The 18,805-nt window shown below is 45.3% G+C and overlaps 1 protein-coding gene across 1 annotated transcript in view; it reads right to left on the reverse strand.

Moving 5' to 3' along the window:
* Positions 1-10,202: 10,202 nt before the first annotated feature.
* TMTC1 (transmembrane and tetratricopeptide repeat containing 1) overlaps positions 10,203-18,805 on the reverse strand; it is a 129,101-nt gene continuing 120,498 nt past the window's right edge. The window contains exons 13-19 of the mRNA XM_026868216.1: positions 17,826-17,928; positions 14,721-14,856; positions 13,800-13,944; positions 13,534-13,671; positions 13,028-13,150; positions 11,873-11,950; positions 10,203-11,138 (exon numbers count right to left, since the gene is read on the reverse strand). Of these exons, the coding sequence (XP_026724017.1) occupies positions 10,998-11,138; positions 11,873-11,950; positions 13,028-13,150; positions 13,534-13,671; positions 13,800-13,944; positions 14,721-14,856; positions 17,826-17,928 (864 nt within the window). The 3' untranslated portion in view covers positions 10,203-10,997. The remainder of the gene's footprint in view (positions 11,139-11,872; positions 11,951-13,027; positions 13,151-13,533; positions 13,672-13,799; positions 13,945-14,720; positions 14,857-17,825; positions 17,929-18,805) is intronic.

An 18,805-nucleotide genomic window follows, 5' to 3' on the forward strand; every position in this document is an offset into this window, starting at 1 on the left:
AACTTTCTCATTATTCAGTGTTAGTCCTCAAAAATTATGCTCAAGTTGAGCAAGAAACAGATGTGAAGCTGACTGGTCTGCAATTACATTATAATGGATTATAAAAGGCCTGGCAAAGTGGCTGCTTATATTACTGTCCCTGCCCATTAAGAGGTCTTTAGCATGGCCTGTGAAGTTGGTCTTGCATTAAAAGTACAGAAGCCAAAGTGACTGCTAGGAACAACAGGAGAGTTGCCAAGGCTGCTTTTACCAGGAAGTTGCAGTGCTTCCCCTTCTGCCTCAGAAATGCTTCTCTGGATGTTTGCTTTGGTGGGCAGGGTCTTTTAAAGACAAAGCCTTTAAAATTAATGATTTAGACATTTAGAAGAACTGTGGTAACATGGAGATTTCCACACCCTGATCTCTGTCCCAGGGCTTCCCACACCGCACAGAGTTCCTGAGCACTGAACACAACAGATTGATTTGATTTGCAAACTCCCTGAGTGGGGGACCCCTCTCCCCAGGTTTTGGGGAAAAACATGCAGAGACCCAACAAAGAGCAAGCAGCATGCTGGAGGGTGCATAAGTTGCTCAACGACCCATGGCTCTGGAGCGACACATCCCACAGATCTGACTGTGTCAGAGGACTGGCCCTGCTCAGCCTCTTCCCTCCCTAACTGGGAGATCTGGGCCATTTCCCTCCCTAACTGGGGATCACACACCTGGGCCAGAGCACTCCCCCTGTCCTAAGGGGAACTTCTGCTGCAAGAGGCTCAAGAAGTGAGGGGGTGAGGCTGATTTATGGGTCCATGTTGACCACGCAATGAGCAATTGTAATAAACGTGTCTTTTCGGACCAGACTGTCACCACAGAAATGGAAATGGCCCACTCTGAGGGACACCCTCAAAGAAAGGGTCAGATATGTTTTGAGACAAAGTGACGCCCATTTCCTCACAAAATGTAAAATAACAAAGATCATCCCAGCTCAGAAAATAACTTTTTCCTCCCAGTATTAGTGTGTGGGATGCCTTATTGCTGTAGCTGAGAGAAGTAGTTTCTAAGCTGTGGCTGACTGTTGACAGCACCTTCAGCCCCAGTGGTGCATGGGAGGAATGAGACCCTGGAGCATCCTGAAACAGAGGGGACCAGACAGACATCTTAATTCTCTTGCTGCTGCACAAGCTTCTCCAGGGCTTGATGCTAGCCAGGAGTCCAGAGGCTCCATCCCTCTGACCCCAGCACCCTATATTCCCCGTACACCACCCCCTCCTGTGCCTTCCTACACTTCATGCTACTACCTGCATACATTTTGAAGCTGCTGCATGTGCAGGGCCTGGGTTTTGGAGGGGAGCAGGTGGCAAATACTGCTTTGTTGCAGATACCAGTGTTTGCTCTGGCAACATGCAAACAAGTAGTACTTTTCTAAATAGACCCATGTCCTGTTCAGTTACTTGTAAGGCATCATCCCACAATCATTACTCAGTGCTTTTCCTTATGTGAACACAAGTCACCAGACAAGGTAACTTTCCTCTGCAGCAGAGGACCAGGGAGGCGTCCTCCTTTCTGACCTCTGCAACCTCTTTCCACAACATAAACCCAAGGAAATCCTCAGCTAGTGCAGCCACAAAAGCTCTGCATCTGCATTAGCTCACACCAGTCAGAGATTTTTGTCTTAACCATTAGATCAACTCATTCCCTCCCCATGGGAGGGGGATCAGCCTGGGAAGCTGGACAAGAGAGACTTTTAGACCAACTTATACTCCTGAGTGAGCAGCATTCAATGACTTGAGGAAAAAAAAGAGATTTTCCTGCTGCCTCTCCTCCCCCTTCCTCAGGAGGAAGGCAGCACACTGGAACACAGACCTGTCAGGGCTACCCCCAGGCACAAACTCTCCCTCCAACAATTTGAGAGAAATACCCCAGCAGCAGAGCAGCCTTTGAGCTCTTCAGGTCAACGGGATGAAGTCCATGCTTCAGGCCTACACAGAAGACAGAAACAAGAGTGTTTTGCAGTGAGACACCTCCCCCCTCCCCACATGCTCAAATGTATCACACTAGGCTCTTCTGTTAGCTAGGGAATTAGGTGTCCCAGCTTTCCTGACTCCAGACTGAGCTCCAAGCTGAAGGCAATTATATGGAGATAAATGAAAACACACGGAAACTGCATTTCTTGATAAGATGCTGATGTGTGCAAAGCTGAGGTCTCCTGTGAGGCATTTTGATGATGTGTGAATGCAGTCATAAGAAAAGGAAATTTAGATTTCATCCAGTAGCCTAGTTATTCTTAATGAAATGCATCTAAGATTTACAAAATTAAGTAACAAGTGCAACAGTAATGATGCCCCCCGACTTTATCTGAAGTTTATTATTTCAAAAATTCCATACCTAAGTGTCCTGTGGCACTTAACCTGAGAAAGTTAAGTCATCAGGAAAGATCTTGTCTCTGAACTGAGGTGGCCCAGCATGCAGTCTTGGCTTTGGTCTGAAACACATTGTAACGAGACAGAACTTTTTCCTGTTACTTTTGGCACTGATTGTGCCTTAGAAAGGTGGACTATGAGCTCAGGTAAAGTTTGACTTGGGGATGGCTGTGTCTGATTAAATTTTAGATGCTTATTGAACTGTGCAGTCTGAGATAAATTCATGGCAATCCCATTTATGTTTTCTAGGGAAAACCCCACCAGTACTTGCACAGCAGGGAATGATGCACACATTGGCCAGCCTGCCAGACCCCGTGCTGGGTGAGGAGAAAGGGGTGTGCTGCTCCCCTGGGTCAGCTCAGGAACATGATCATCACAGCAAAGATCACACAGGAGGAGTGATCTCAAATATTGGGACACAAAGAAAAGGAATTGACTGCAGCTTCTCATACTGGGAGTCTGCTTCTCCAGACTGGATGATTGTGGGAGAGAGGTAGTGCCAGGCTTCTGGCTCTTTTGCCAAGAAGACAGCAGTCCTTCCTCCACTCCCTCAGCTGGCCCATGTCTGCATCAGCTAAAAATCACTCTGCTAATCACTCCTGTCGAATGTGTTTCTTATGCCAACAGGAGGGGTCCCCTGCCTCTCCCAAGCCAAGGCTGGGATAAGAGTTCAGTTCCCAGCCATGCACACATAAGCAATATAATGCTTATGATTTAGGAGGTACTCGCACCATGTTTTCCCTGGCAAGAGCCAGGGAATAATTCACTGGAGTCACCAGGAGACTGATTCTGGATCCAAAATGTTAACAACTCTCATAGTGATACTACTCCAGCCCTCTCTGATTTAGGGGCCTATGTCCTCTGTGTAGGCTTGAAGGCAATGCTACTTGCTTAACCTTCCCATCAGGGTGACAGGCATTAGAAAGCCCACCAATCTCTCACACCACCTATCTGAGTGCCCGTGAACCAAGAAGCCCACATATTTTTCTACCTGGATGGCCAACCACCCCGAGACTTCAGCAGCAACAAGAGGGACTCACCCTACAAGGTTGTAGGGTTCCTTGCACAACTCCTGAAGCACACCTGGCTCTAGAGGGGTTAACTGAGCTCCTTACTGATCTGTTCAGCTGAGCCTCTCTTTCTCTGCTCCCACTTTTTAATAGCATTTTATCATATTCCCAGGGCACTCTCTGGTCTCAAAGCATTTGACTACTGCAGAAACCTCAATCACAAAATTGGACACAATTTTCTAAGCCATTGACCTGGACCAAGCTCTGCCTAGCCCTTGCTGTTGAGTAGTTTTTCCAGCAAGAGACTGTGGTGATTATTGCTATAGCAGCAAGTCTACTAATGAATTAGAAAATAAATAGACTTTATCAGGGAGGTGAATGATGGAGAAAACACCATTCCCTTGAGTGGGGAGAGAAATAGCAACAGCAGGAGGACCAGCATCGTATCTGAGCAGGATGGGAGTGCAGCTAACAGGTTATACCATCTCTTGCCTCAGCTGGGCAGATATTTTTAGCACTGCTTTCATTACCAGGAGGAAGTAGCTCTGAAGATCACCATTCTTCTGCCCAACTTGACTCCCTTTCCAACCTGCCCTGTGCTTATTTTCCTCTCTTATCTACAAGCATCCCTAGGAGAAATTTTCACATGGGTGTGGAAGCAGGCCAGACAGGGAATTACACACTAGCACTACAGGAGGATGTGCAAGAAGGATTTGAGAACACACTGCCATTCATTGCTCTCCTAGACGCTTTTCTGACCTGAGTGCCCCAGGGTCACCACTTAGCAAGCTCAGCAGGACCAAGCTATTTGTCTTTCTTGCACAGCCAAGGGACCGCACCACAGCTCACCAGCCTGCATGTGGAATGGCTCACTTGCCACAGCAGCCAAGAAGAGGGCTGTGGTGAGCAGCACCTAGATGGAGAGGGTAGGAAAGGCTTCCAGTCCCAGCAGAGCTACAGCAAGGGCAGCCCAAAATCACTCACCAGGGGCAAGCACACCAAGCCCTGGCATGATTTGTGAAAACTGACTGGGTACATTCCCTTATTTGGTACCTTAAAAGAGCAGGTAACACCAGTGCTCGCTGCTGCAGCCCCCACACAGGACTCACCACATGGAGCAAGAAGGAGCACCAGCAGCAAGCAGAGTCCTGCTCCCTCCATGGCTCAAGGAAAGCACCCTGTGCTAGATTCCAGGCTATGCTCTGCTGCGCACAGGAAAAACAACTCTCCTCCTAGCTAATAAGCCCCTTTAATAGATGAGGAGCAAATCAGTTTGGGCAGGTGAGGCTGCAGGGCTGCAACTCAGGTGGGCTTGGAGGCTCTCCAGCCATGTCTCACTGGAGTTACTGGCTCTGTGGTCTCTCCTGTTTGTAGTTGGTTGCCCACTCCTCACAGGGACAGTGTCAGGATCCAATGTCTCTCCTCACCACCAGCCCTGAGCTGCCTCAGCCCTTGCAGTTTGAAACAAATCTCATAGCTTTTGCAGAGGAGGATTAGCACAGGCAAAGGGGAGTCCAGCCAAATTCCTCACCCCATGGTCTCTCCTCGCCCAAGTGTGCCAGGTGGAGCACCAATACAAGGCATGGTGGTGTGCTGCTTCTTCCTTCCCAGAGGACACCAAGGACCTGCCTGAAACCTTCAGCAGCTTCTCACCTGTGAAGTAATACATGGGTCTTACAGACACCCTGAAGTAGCTGCCATAAGGATGAAAATGATTTGACCTTTTTTACAGGGAGAGATGTCATTTGCAAGAGCAAACTCCACTAAAAAAAACCCTGCACGGTTGGGATCCAGAAGAGCTTCAGGGATGTATGAGCTGACTTCAAAGTGAGTGTGCAATTCCCCTACATGCTACAGAGGGTTTTGCACACACGAAGATGACAAAAAACACTATGGAGTTGTGTTCAGGGCTTTTGATTCTCTTTCAGGTCTATTTTCAGTGCAGGTGTTTATCACCATCAAAATCCTCTGAGTGAACAAAGGCCCTGGGAGCATGCAGAAGCATCTGGGAATGTCTGCCAGGAAGAAGAAAATTAGAACAAAATTAGTTTCTTTTTCCCTTCTGTTCTGTTTTTCTCTTTGCGCTCTCTTTAACACATTCCTGACAGATATATAAAGCCTGACATGAAGAGCTTATGTCAGTATACCGTGTCCAGTCATCAAGACCATGTAAGCACCAACCCACATCCTTTCTCATGCTCAGGCTCCAAAAAGTGCCTGCTTCCATATTTTTATATGGTCAGGCTCAAATACATGAGATGCATAGTTGCTCATACATGAGCAATCACTGGGACTCCTTGGACAGTAAAATGAACGTCCATTGTAGTAAGAAACTTTGGTCCTTCCGCCTCCAGAAGAGCTTGTCCATGGTTGATCCTAAGGAGCAGACTGACCCCATAGCCAAGAAAACAAAACCAGACATGCTACTTACTTTTCTGACTTTTTATATAAAATATACATTTACATACATTTTCTTCTGCAAAGACTTTGAGCATAACTCTTTTATGTGAAATCTAGCCATAAATCCCACAGTGAAAAAAGAAAAGACTTTGCAAATTCCTGTACCACTGACATACATCCAGTTGCTGCTAAGTGTGAATTTATTTTTAAAAGATTTCTAATCCACGGGTTGTTTTCTTGTTTGTTTTTTTTCTTTTTAAAAAAATATGCACAACTGATAAAAAAAAATTAGATACAGAAATAAGAACCATATGAATAACAGGCAATGCAAACAACTCCCGCGTGACAGGAACACTCAGCGTGACATCCACTTTAGGCAGAGATTTCTACGGTAATACAGTTGTAGAAGCCATAAATTTTACAGAGGATACCACAGGGGGTATTTTCCAGAAGAAAAAAATTTCAGCAAGTCAGTACAAACATGGCAATGAACTTTTGCACAAAGTCATCGAGATTACCTGAAGCAACTTTGCCACATTGAAACACTAGTGAATGCCAAGCACTTTTTTTCTTTTTTTTTTTTTTTTTTCTTTTGCTGCTAGGTTTAAATGTACATGAAAGCAAAATGCTGCATTTTGAAATTGCTGCAAGAGACTGAAGGTTGGGGAAAAAATGCCCTCTAAGGGCTAATTTTTTCCAAAGATTGTGCATAATTGCATATATGAAAGATAGAAATTGAGCACTTGGTCAACTATCATATACAGATTGAGGAGATTTAAGCATATAGCAACTCTTTCACTGAGTTGGGGGACAAGTGGGGCAAAAAATCATACAGTTATATTCTAAATGGCCTAATTATTAAAATTAGAATTACAGTTGTCTTCTTTTACCAAATACTGTACACTATATTTGGCCTCATTTCTATAACTATTAAGAAGCTTTCATAGTTTTTTAGACAGTTTTAGGGGTGTCCAGCCTCTCCTGCAAGTTAGGCTCTTAATTTTGAATTTTTTTGACTTACGACTTCTTCCACCCATGTGCACGCATGCACACACCCCCCTACCTCATCCTCGTCAGGATCTCAGGAATGAAGGCCATTTGCACTGCTGCATTCACTTACTGTTTGGCCAAAACAAGTTGCCTGCACATTTGTAGGAAAATCTAGTCCAAGGAGTCTATGAGAGAGAGAAAATGTCTCCCACTGCATCATTTATCCTGGGGGATGGAAAAGGAATGGATGCAAAGAATACTGGACTTTAAATAAGCAATAAAATAAAACAAAATCCATCAGCTGAAAATATTATTCATGGGAAAAGGAAAAAGCAAGACAATAATTATGTTTTTAATTTAGGATTAAAATGCACAGTGAGTACATGAAAGTCCTGTCTAACCAGCTTTGCATTAATGCTCCACTTTAGTATTGTAAGCACTGAGGTTTATCCAATGCAACTTGCAGAGAGTGTGAACTCTCCCCCATCAGGTAGAGCGCTTCAGCCATTTATTAATTTGTAATCCTTGCTAACCATGCTGAGCTCTGGAGTTGGCAGAAAACAATGTATTTATAACTCATTATTTTAGAAGCTGTGCAATGCTACAGGAAGAGGACATTTCCTATGATTAATTAGGATAATATCCAGTTTATCACAAGGTAAGTCACTTGATTTATCTTTCACAATAGCATACTGCTTTGGTGGAGGTAACCCATTTCATATCATACTCCATTCTTCTTCTTTATCGGCAATAAACCTTTCACAAGATTAATGTCTTGATCAAACACAGCATTTCAGCATGGACACCAACAAGGCAGGGAGTAGCTCAAAACTTCACAAGGGTTTAACTGCTTTGGTATCTCAAGGTCTGAATTGCTCTCCAAACATGCTGCCAGTTTGCAGACTGTCATCCTGCATAGATGGGGTATAAAGTGCTGGTTCAGGAAAGCGGGGTTCATTACTGAGCCCTCCTCTCTCCATAACTACCATAAACGCAGCTCCAAAATGTGGAGAGTTGGCATTTCGGCATATAAACATAATCCAGTTCAACGGGGTTTAAACTCCAAGGATATGTTACCTGCCTAATTCAGGCAAGTGGATGAACATACGCTGTGCCTTCCAACCAAACTGCCTCCCTCTCCAGAAGGATGGTTTCATCTTTCTACATTATTTTCTAAGTAAGACAGTGTTGCAAAAATGGTAATCCTTCTCCAGGATGTGGGAGGGGGGCACCCAAAGCTATAGTATACTTTTACAGGTGCACTGGTTTTAGGTCAAGATGGCATTGATTAGGTTCTAGGACAAGAATGAGATAATAATTTCTACCAGGTCTCTCAGGAAAGACAAACTAAGATTTAAGCCAAAGTTAAAAACACAAAACCAAGTCTTCCTCTCAAGAAGCACTGATATAAAAAATACAACTTCTATATTTGAAAAAATATGTTTCATTGGCCACAATTTAAAGCCACACTGCTATGGGGCTTGTAGAATATATAGTATATATTTAATATATCTTTATGAGACAAAGTTTATAGCTGATACATGTTTTTAAATGAGAGGTATCTCCTCCCCCTACCCCTATCACACGTGCTTCAGCTAGCTCTCAAAGCATTCTGCAGATGCCTCCTCTGCGGGGGGCTTTGCATGCCACTGCTGTCGCGGGCTGCTCCAAACACCACTGCCAGCTGCAGGCAGCCAGCCAGCCTGGGCACACGGGGCTCTGGTGAAGCCACGCCAAAGGGAGGCTCACCTTGGGGAGAGGCAGAGAGCTTTATGCTCCAGATACCTCTGAATACCCCAGTAATGAACCACCTACATCTTTGCAATGCACACTGGTGAACCAAGTGCCCTCAGAAGCCATTTAAGCTTTGGTTTCCCCATCTCACAGGACCCTGCTGGTCTGACCCCATCTTCTGGGCATTTTGGCAGCACCAGGGCTGTGCAAAGCTACTATATGCATTGCATTCAGTGGAGCACCTGCACTGGGGACATGCAGAAATGTCAGGCCAGCAAGTCCATGGCCATAAAAATCCTGTGAAAAGACAAGGGTCACTGACCCAGCCCCAGGACCTCAAGCCTGCTCTCAGCTCCAGAAAGCAAAGTAGGCTCCTTGGGCTGGGGGGAGAAGGGGAAATTCATTAGCAAAAGACTTGTTTATTTTGGTTCTAGCTGCTCCCTGGGGAAGCTTGTTCGAAGGGAGAGAGCCCATAAATGTGTGTCACCATCTTTTCCCATCAATGGTCTCTCCCTCCCACCTCTGCCCAGCTGTATAGGCACTGGCCAGTCTCCTCGGCCAGGGGGGATCAGTACCTTCCAAGTCCAGCCTTGTCTCAGAGGGCACACAGCCATGGCTCTAGTGGGTCCACAATGTCTCACAGGGCAGACATCTGCACCACCTGCAGTCCCTCTCTGCTCCAAATGCAGTTGGAGTCATGTTAATAATTTGTCGGTAATCTGACCACCAGTAGCAGCTAGACACCGAGCTTTTTAAATGGCAGAGCTAACAACACACAGCTGTCCCATCTCACTGAGCAGATTTAGAGCTTGTTGAGGTGCCATGGTCAGCACCAACTAAACCCAGGTGTCACGTAGGTCACTGCCACACAGGCTTTTCCTGACACACGTGTACCAAGTCATCACATACCTAATCTGAACTGTCCTTTACTAATAATGCTGAACCCTGGGCTGCTCTTCTGCAGGGACTGGCCACAATCAAGCTCAAATACAACACCTTTTTTTGGTGGTTTCCTGCTGCAAGAAGAACAAACTGATGACGTGTTCTGATGTCCAAATCAAAAGGCAGTGGCACCAGGCAAGATCCCACTAATGCTCTCTGTGAACTGGTACAAACCCTGGTGGAAGCAGCAGAAATGCTGTTATTGCAGGGACAGCATAGTCCATTGTGCTCTGCAGTCATTTGCTTTAAAAACATCATTAGGGGGAGTTATTCAAGCATGACTTGGTGGTACTGCATTTTTATAACTTCAGACAATACAAGTCAAAATGCCCAGCCATGTGGCTGGCTGTGAAGAATACTGCCCAATTTGTATAAAACAGAGAAAATATATTAATTATTTGATTAGTATAAGTTAAATAAATAAAGCTCAAAAATAAAAGCCCCAATTCTGAAGAGAATTTGTTTTCCCACTTCAGTATTTAAAAATATAGATTTATGACTGATCAGCTATAGGTCATTTTCTGTATCTTTTGGGGGAGGGGGTGAGAACACTTTGACAAAGTGTTTTGTCAGTGTTATCAGCATGATAAATGGGCTTTGTCCCTGCAAACCCATAAAAAAGCCTCCTTAGTACCTTTCCAGGCTAGGAAATCTTCCCTAAACTTTCTGTGGCTTTACTTTACCTCCTATATTGATCAGATCAGTTGTTTGTTTTTTCTACTGGGGACTGGACAGGAGGACAAATATTGCCATTGCCTTTGGATGCTTCAATTTTTTTTCAGAGTAATAACTATTTGGCCTGGAGGGATAGGGCAAAGGGTAAAGCCATATGATATTTGACAATACTGACATCATGAACCTGAATTACTACAAAATCACTATCTTATGAGTAAAACATTCAGCTGAGGTTTTCCCTCAAAGGATCATTTTTCTACTTGTAGAATCAACCTTCTAGGGTGATATTCAGATACCGTTTTCCCTTCCTTTAGAATAATTTTCAAGCCACAGTTAGAGCTGTAAAAGTGGCCACCACTTCCTCAACATTAACCCCTTGAAACCTTTTTATGTGACCATTATGACTATCTTTCCTGGCTCAGAAGGACCTGGCAGCACTTGCAAAGAAGCCCATCAGTGATACTTTATGTGGACGAGGTTGGCTTGTGTTGAGTAACAGGAGGTTGTACTTCACCCCCGCTGCAATGGATGAGTGCTTTGTTTCCACCGTTTCCTCAGTGATAACCAAGATATCGAAGGTACATGTCCCACCCATACTCCCGGTGTGATTAAAATGGGTTCAGCCTAAACATAAATCTTGATTAAAGGAAGGTTTTCCTTCATTCTCCAGCATGTCCCACAGGAACCGAGTGTGTCTCCTGTAACTGGACAAACATAAGCATGCATTCAAAATTTGCCTTCCATAATTCTAGTCCTGTCGAAGTTCCTTCAGCATCACTTCGAGCAATAGGCTTCCACCACACTCTTCTCCAACGGCCATGAGTTTCTTTCCAGTGGTGACTGAATGCTATGTTTGGTCTTTCTCCTGGACTTCCTGAAACCGTTTCTCCAAGCGATCCAGTTTGGCCAGATTCTCCTTCAGCAACTTGCTGTTTGGAACCAGCTGTAAGGCTTTCTCATAGTAGCCACGGGCAGTGACATAGCTCCCCTACAAAGAAAATGAGTGACAAATCTCATTCACATCCCCAGACATAGAGAGTTCATTCCTTGCGAATGGTGAGACCATAATACAAAGGAAAAAGAGTTTATAAAATTTAATATTGTTAGGTAACAGGAATACTTCATTATGAAGTGGATCACTGACTGCCATTAGCCTAAATCTGATCAAACATACATGGCAAGAAGTAGATTTACATTTTTCTGTTACATTGTACCAGAAGAGTTAATTTTATTCAGCAATAGGATAGCTTGAGGATATCACACAATGTGACTCCTTAAGTCCCAAATCATAATGATATGCTAAAGTATTCAAAAAGATAAGCAACCACAGGGCAGGCTGTCTATTTCCATAATCTCATGCCAGTACTCTGCATTAGACAAATTAATTATGTGAAGAGGTATCTTAAAAGTCGACTCACGGTGACATTTTTCTAACGTAGGTCAACAATTGAAAGAGGAAAACTTTAGAGATGGTAGGTTGTTCCTTGCAGTCTGCCCTCTTAAAATACAAGATTTACATTACAGGATACACATTCCCAAGCAACCTGGTTGAAAAATTGTAGTTGGGGTGCGTAGACTTTCCTCCTTTTTGGATAAAATATGTCAGGGACACTCAACGGTTCATAAACATGCACCTTCTGGCAGTCTGAAACAAATGTAGCTTTCTGTCCTGAGTAGTAGTCCCTGCACTTGACAGCTTAAGGAAAAGCAAAATTGTCATACCTTGATGTGCTCAATGCCTCCCATATTCATCCAGGCTTGTGCTTGGTCTGGGTTGAGCTCCACAGCCCGTTTATAGCTCTACATAAATATGAAACATTTTTAGGTTAAGAGACTGACTCTTCAAACAAAACCAGTGCTGGAGGGGAAAAAGAAACAAAGTTTCCTCTCCTTCTGAATCCATTTAAAAGATAATTTCAAATTCTTCTCATATGCAATGCACAAGCTGCATTTCAGTTTCTTTAGAGCACAGACAGTAACATACAGCTTCACTGCTGGGCTCATCTCGCAGGGTTCCCCTGCCCACAGAACTGTATGAGGAGCCACATCAGCCCCTACAAGTCTCTCTGCCACCCTGCACCACTGGGGTCTCCTGCACGTTGGAGTCATTTCCTTGGGCAGGTGCCTGCCAACCACAGGCCCTGTGTGGGCTGTGATGCTCCTTATCTGCAAGGCTTTAACCTGGAGCTGGCAGCAGACTACAGTACAGCCACTTACATGGAGGTTTCACAAGGGCCTGAGGGCAGTGCTACCCCTCCCACCCTGATTCTGCCACTGTGCATGGGAGAAGCAGCAACAAGGACCTTCTGCACTGTCAAACACCAGTGTTTTTATGGTGTCACAACAGAAAGGGATTCAAATCAGGATTAGAAGTCTCCAGGTATATTGAGAATAATCAGAACTGCCTCAGTAATATTCCGTGCCATTATGAACACTAGCATAATTTCTGAGCTATCAAGGCTCCTGCTCCACAGGATAAGCCAGTCTCTCAGTTATTAGTAATAACATGGTAGGCTCTCACAGGTCCCCAAGCTTCCAGCTGAGCCACTTGGAGTTGGCCATCGCCAACAAGAGGGACTGGATGCACCAAGCGTCTGGTCAGTGAGAAAAAGCCTAGGCTTCTCCATAATCCCACCCCACGATTCTGTACTTAACCTCTCAGAGCAGGGAGCTGTATTTCCACACAGGAATGAGGAAAAAAGTCACAACTAAGTCTGGTGAAGTTAGCTGCCCCATAGCTTTAGCTGTACCTCTGTTGAACTGCTGAGCTCCCAAGGCTGACAGCCAGGGTGCATGTACCAGGGAGTATTGGATGTAATGAGCTAACTCTTATCTTTTAACCTACAAAACTATCCATAGGGCTTACAGCAGTTATACCTCAAAAGCCTTGTCAAGGAGATTCTGTTCTCTTAGCTGGTTTCCTTTAGTGAAAAAGAGCTCTGATATGACTTTTGGATCCTTTGGTTTTAGCTGAAGAGCTTTTTCTATAGTTTCAAGTGCCTGTGAAAAAGCAAGAGGACACTGTGTTACCATAATTTGCACCTTTCCACTTTTCATGCTCCCCTCAGCACTAGGGCCTCTCAGCGTAAGAGCCATCTTCCTCCTTCCCTTGTTGGCCCGACACTGTTAACACATGTGGAAATGAGTTTTTTAGATGCCTGTGGCTGATGGGAAGTGGGGCTGACAGCAGCAGAAGTGGTAAGAAAACCACACTGCTTAGTTTCAGTCCCAGTACCTAGATAAACACAAGATTTTAGTGAAAAAATAAATCTACTGGGTGTGCACTAAGGCACATGACATGTCTCTGGAGAGGCAGAGTGTAAAATTCAACCTGAGCTCTGTGTGTGAGCCCTCAGGACAAGCATGTCCCATGACCACAGTACCTTGGCATAGTGCTCCTGCTTGCTGTAGATGGCTGACAGAAGGCGGTAGCACTCCAGACACTCCGCATCCTCGTTGAGTATATGGTTTGTCATCTTTTCAGCTTCCTTTGTCTGTCCCATCATTGTTAAAACCTGTGCCTATGAAGCCATATTATAAAGGGTTATGATCTTAAAAATCTCAACCCTCCTTAATACATGATGCTGAATCCAGCGGCTGGTGCTCCACTTCTGTGGCCTTGCCCTGGCTGAGCTCACCCCACACTCACCAGTGCCAGTCGAATCTCTTTGTTTGAAGGCTGCAGTGATGATGCTTCTCTGTAAACCTGCAACGCTTCTTCATACCGTCCTGTGTTGTAATACAGAGCCCCCAGTGGGGATAGGATTTCCGCCTTCCGGGATATCTTCAGTGCCCTGGAATTTGGGAAAGAGAGATACCTCCAAGTGGTGTGGGGGTCAAAGTGGAAGAGCAAGGTGTAGAGAAGATCTGCACCCTGCTCATCCCACCCTGGTAAGCCCAAATTTATGGTCCCAGGGAGAGATGAGTGTGCCCACAGCAGCAATCCCTCTGCCCAGCTGGGAAGGGGAGAGGGCTACCTCCAAAGTGCACATGAGCATGCAGCAGGGGTGGGGATGGCTGATGGTGGCAGAACCTGGGAAGTGTCAGCACAAATCTGAATGCCAAAAAGGAGGCAACTCCCCACACCCCAGTCCACCCTGCTGCATACTGGGAGTCAGAGCCTGCCTACTGGCACACTGCTGGGAAGGGAAGGGCTGGAGTTCCTGATGGTGCCACAGTGATGAGCTGTGCAGCAGTTATGGCTGTTATTGGTGGGGCACCCACAGACCAGCTTCAAGAAGGGTGGGAATCATGCTAACAACCTGCTCGTGCCACCAAGAAACCTCTGATTTTCTTGTTAGAGCATCCTCCAGACAAAGCAGTAGTGTGTCCATCCTGGGGGCTTGGGAATTGTCCAGGGAAGTCAACATTGCCTGAGTCTGTGCTGCCTGTCCAAGAACTCCCAAAAAACAGCCAAAAAAGCAAAGGTAAATCTGATTTCAAAGAGATGGAGAAGGAAGGGGGAGGAAATCCAAACATGCACTGACAGATTCAGGTATCAGAGGCTCTTTAGCAGAGACAAGCTGTACAGTGAGAGGAGGGAAATCTGTCTCCCACCACAAATCCTTACCGCTTGTACCATGCTTCAGCCTCTTTGTTCTGCCCCAGGGAGCGGTGAAGCCTGCCCAGATTCACCATGGCCACGTGGTGAGCAGGGCTCAGGTGGATGGCTTGCCTGTAGTGGGACACGGCTTGCTCTGGAGCCCCTGGAGAGGAAAACAGCTATTGAACTGGCGCATCAGAAAAATCCTGTCGTGAATTCAGCACACAGTAATGCTCTGAGTTTTCTTTCAGCTATTGCTCTGTGCTTGGGAACCATTTTGAGAAATCCTACCTCAGCCTTTCTAGAGATTAAAAAATTGCTGTTCAAATTAAGATTTAAGATTCAGTATCCAGACACGATCCTAAGAAACAGATTTTTTTTAGGAGTGGGTTTTGCAAGTCGAGGGTACAGTCACCAGAAGACAACTGCTGACTGAAAGCACTCTTCTATCATGCTGCAGGGGGGATGCATCCCACATGCTAAGGACAGTGCCCACCCCAGAAAGAGGGCTGGGGCACATCTCCCACCTCCCAGGAGAGCATCCTTCCACCCTGGCCCACTGGAGAGACAGGCAATGGAGACATGGAGAGAGAACAAGCCACCCAGTATAGTTTCAGTGCTTTCCAGAGACTACTGCCTCCACCTCTGTCACACTGGTCCTGCTCAATCTCTGTGCATTGCTCAGCAGGACTGGAAGTAGCTGCTGGTGACCAGCTAATTCCCACCTCGGGGCAATAAATTCCAGGCCAGAGGTGTCCAGGTGCCTATTTTGGAGCACACAGGCACCATCTCTGAGTTGCTGAGGAGCCATTGGGTGGCACTGCTTCGCTGTGTGAAAACATCTACCTGTGCGAGGTCCTGCAGCCCATGACATCACCAAGCACCACGACAAAATACAACACTATGCAAAAAGAAAGGTGCCAGACCACTAGCCCAAATAGTATGTTTTCCTTTATCTAAATAATGTCTTTCCTCAAGAAGGATCTTGCAGTGCTTTCCTCAGGCAGGGCCTGCTGACTACCTACTAAATAAATTAATAATCAATACATTAATTCACATTTCATCAATACAAATACGGTATTTTTAACCCCAGTGCTCATTTAATTGGTTTGCACACTCTAGACCAGATAATCTCCTGATGAAAACCGATACTCATGAAGCTTTGTCCACCAACAAAGCTTTTAAGTATTGGCATTTTTAAAGCCAAATCACTTTACAATGTGTTTAATTCCATTTCTATCTGGAAAGCAGAACATGAAAACAGCCTGCATGCGTTGGGGCACTGAACATATGCTGCCGTGAGAATTTTGTTTTCATAGCTTTTCAAATCTAGTTTGGTTTTCCTGAGACTACCTATGCAACATAAAAGCAACATCGATGCTTCTTGGCATTCCCTTTACAGGAGAGAGGAGGGAGATGTAGAAGCACTTAAGGTTCATTCAAAGCCAACAACTTTCAAGGTCCTATCTTTCAGCATAGGACTTTTTCAAAACATCCAGCAGCAGACTTGATCTTCTCCCACCACTGAGCAGGCAGATGTTTTTGAAAATCATACCAACAAAACATCCTGGGAAGCAGCTGGGCATGCACCTCAGTCTGTAAGTCAGCCAGTACCTCCCCTGCTCAACATGCAGAGGTAATGCACATCGGTAGGGGAAACACATTGAGTGTCTATGACCACTGCAGAGCTGTCTAAAGTTATGGCTCCCAGAGCTGACACTTGCTGGAGGCTTGTTGCACAAAACCCTGCAAGTTAATTGACGTGGTGCTTCACAGCATCTCTCTGTGCCTGCCGGCGAAGAGCGCAGCCTGTGACGGGCTCACTACCAGCAACTTCCTTCACTCCTTGTCATGTCTCCAGGAAGGTTATTTACACACTGTGCCTAAAGTATTAAAAGTCAGTAGGTTTTATTTTCCTGTTGTTTGTGTGTAGAGAAGTGTAGAAGTAAACCAGAAAAAGTTAGTTTTGACTTTGGCAGAATACACAAGTGCAAGAAATAGAAAGTGCAGAGTGCTGTGATTGAACCACAATTTTTGGGAGGAATAGGGCAGTTTATCTGGGTTGGCAAGCAAGGATGGGTACAACGTCAGAGGAAATTACTGAGAAATTTTTATTATTTGCAAGTTTGAATTTTGCCAGGGCACAAATTCAGAACCTCAACCTCTGTCACTAATGTCATGCCGCCTTCTTCTATTACAAACACTCATTTTGGCTTTGTATCTGTTTCACACTGTACTACACAAGAGCAACGGCTGAGCATCAGCTCAGAGGTAGGACAGCCAGCTGCAGACTGACAGACACCATTGTCCTTCTCAAACATCACTGGAGTCAGGCACAGTGTGAAAGGGGCAGAATGGGTAGCAACCACGCACTTTAAGCCTACAATATTTCATCACTGAGTCTCAGCTCTGTTCTGGAGCGACCAAAGTGAGACAGTAGTTTGGTTTCCACTAGACATTTGTCTAACTTGGCCTTGCTTTTAAAGCTGTCAATAAAAGGCGGCAATTACAGCAGCATCTTTTGTTGTGTGGATGCCAGGAAGTGCCTGAGTCCAGGAAAGTTGGATGGGAACCAGGAGCCCAGAAAAGAAAAGCTTTGGATGTCATTGTGGAGCTCCTGAGAAATCAATTCACCCCACAGTATCTTAGGTTTTGTTTTCACATATGACTGTTGTTTAAAAGCCATGTTTGTTTTTATAGTGGTGGCACTCAACCTTTACAGTCAAAGAGCTGCTTTGTCACCAAGTAGAGCTACAAGTGCTCCAAAGACCATAATGATCTACCTGTGTGCCTGGGATTTCGTCTGATGTGACCATGCTTTCCCAAAGAAATGGCAGTATTGTCAGGGTGCTGCCCAGCTCAAACTGAAAAGGACAACTGTCTGTGCGAAGATGGTGAGAAATACTGAAGGAAAAACCTAGACAATGCCACTGCTGCACAGTGCCTGCATTGATTTGAAATTTCAGGATGCTCTGCCATCCCAGCAGCGCAGGGATATTTATTTCCAAGCTACAGTGGAGGCACATCTATTGCTTTGGAAGCTTTTGACGCCCTTTTGGATAGGTACTGCTGAATAAAACAAATCAAAGCAAATAAGGCAGAGAGGAAGAATCCTTGCTCCTTCTCACTTACCAGTATCAACCAGAAAAACACCGTAGTTGTTATGCAGATCGGAGCTCTCTGGACAATTCTCTATGCCAGCCTTATAGACCTCTTCTGCTTCCTTAAGCCGTTCCTGAAAAGAGAAGGAGATTCCTTAGCGTGGCAGAAAGGGTGTCAACACCATCTGACACATACCTGTATTTTGTGACAACTACCTTGTTGCACGAGTAGCTCAGGATGCCAGCCCAATTCACCTTCTAGGAGGCCAAAATTTTACCCCATGGCATGGATGCAATACAGCTGCCATCTGGTACCCTAGAGATTCAGACAGCTTTCTCCCATACATTTGCAATTGGAGCTACATATGAAACAAAAACAACAGCTGGAAAAGTGGCTTCAACGTCAGCGAGCCTCAGAGGTCGTGTTGGTTCTGTCATTTGGGATCTGATAATATTTTAATTTATTTTTTTAGTAATCATCTCGCTGGCTAACTTTTCCCCTCTGGAGCTCTGCTGTTCATTCCCTAAACACTGGGGAAAATACAAGGAATGAAAGCTTGGAAGTGTGTGATGGCTGGCTGATGGGGAGCTTGTGCAGGGGGATGAGGGAAGCTGGAGGAGGATGGGGGCAGTGAAAGAGTGGGAAAAATCTGATGGATTCAGAATGAAACCAGGCATTGTCAATGCGTAAGATGTAGCTCATTGGGATGGGATGTGCCACTGCACTGATTCCCAGATGTGCTGAGCCCTTACATTTTGCATAGACTTCAAGGGGGTTTGTTGGTGCTGAGCATGACTGGAAAATAAATATCTTTTCTTTGGGAACACCCCGCCTATGGAAAATGTTCCACTGGCTGGGCTATATTGAGATATGGGCAACCTGGTCCTGAAATGAAAATAAGGCATCTTGCTTCGATCAAATAGCATCTTAGTAAGGCTTCCGTTTCCCTCCAGCCAGCCAGTGCATGCCTACTGCCTTCATGGTCCCTAGCTCTACCTCCCTGCCTCACC

Source organism: Athene cunicularia (genome assembly GCF_003259725.1).
Source record: "Athene cunicularia isolate RWA chromosome 1 unlocalized genomic scaffold, athCun1 chr1_part2, whole genome shotgun sequence".
Lineage (NCBI taxonomy): Eukaryota > Metazoa > Chordata > Aves > Strigiformes > Strigidae > Athene > Athene cunicularia.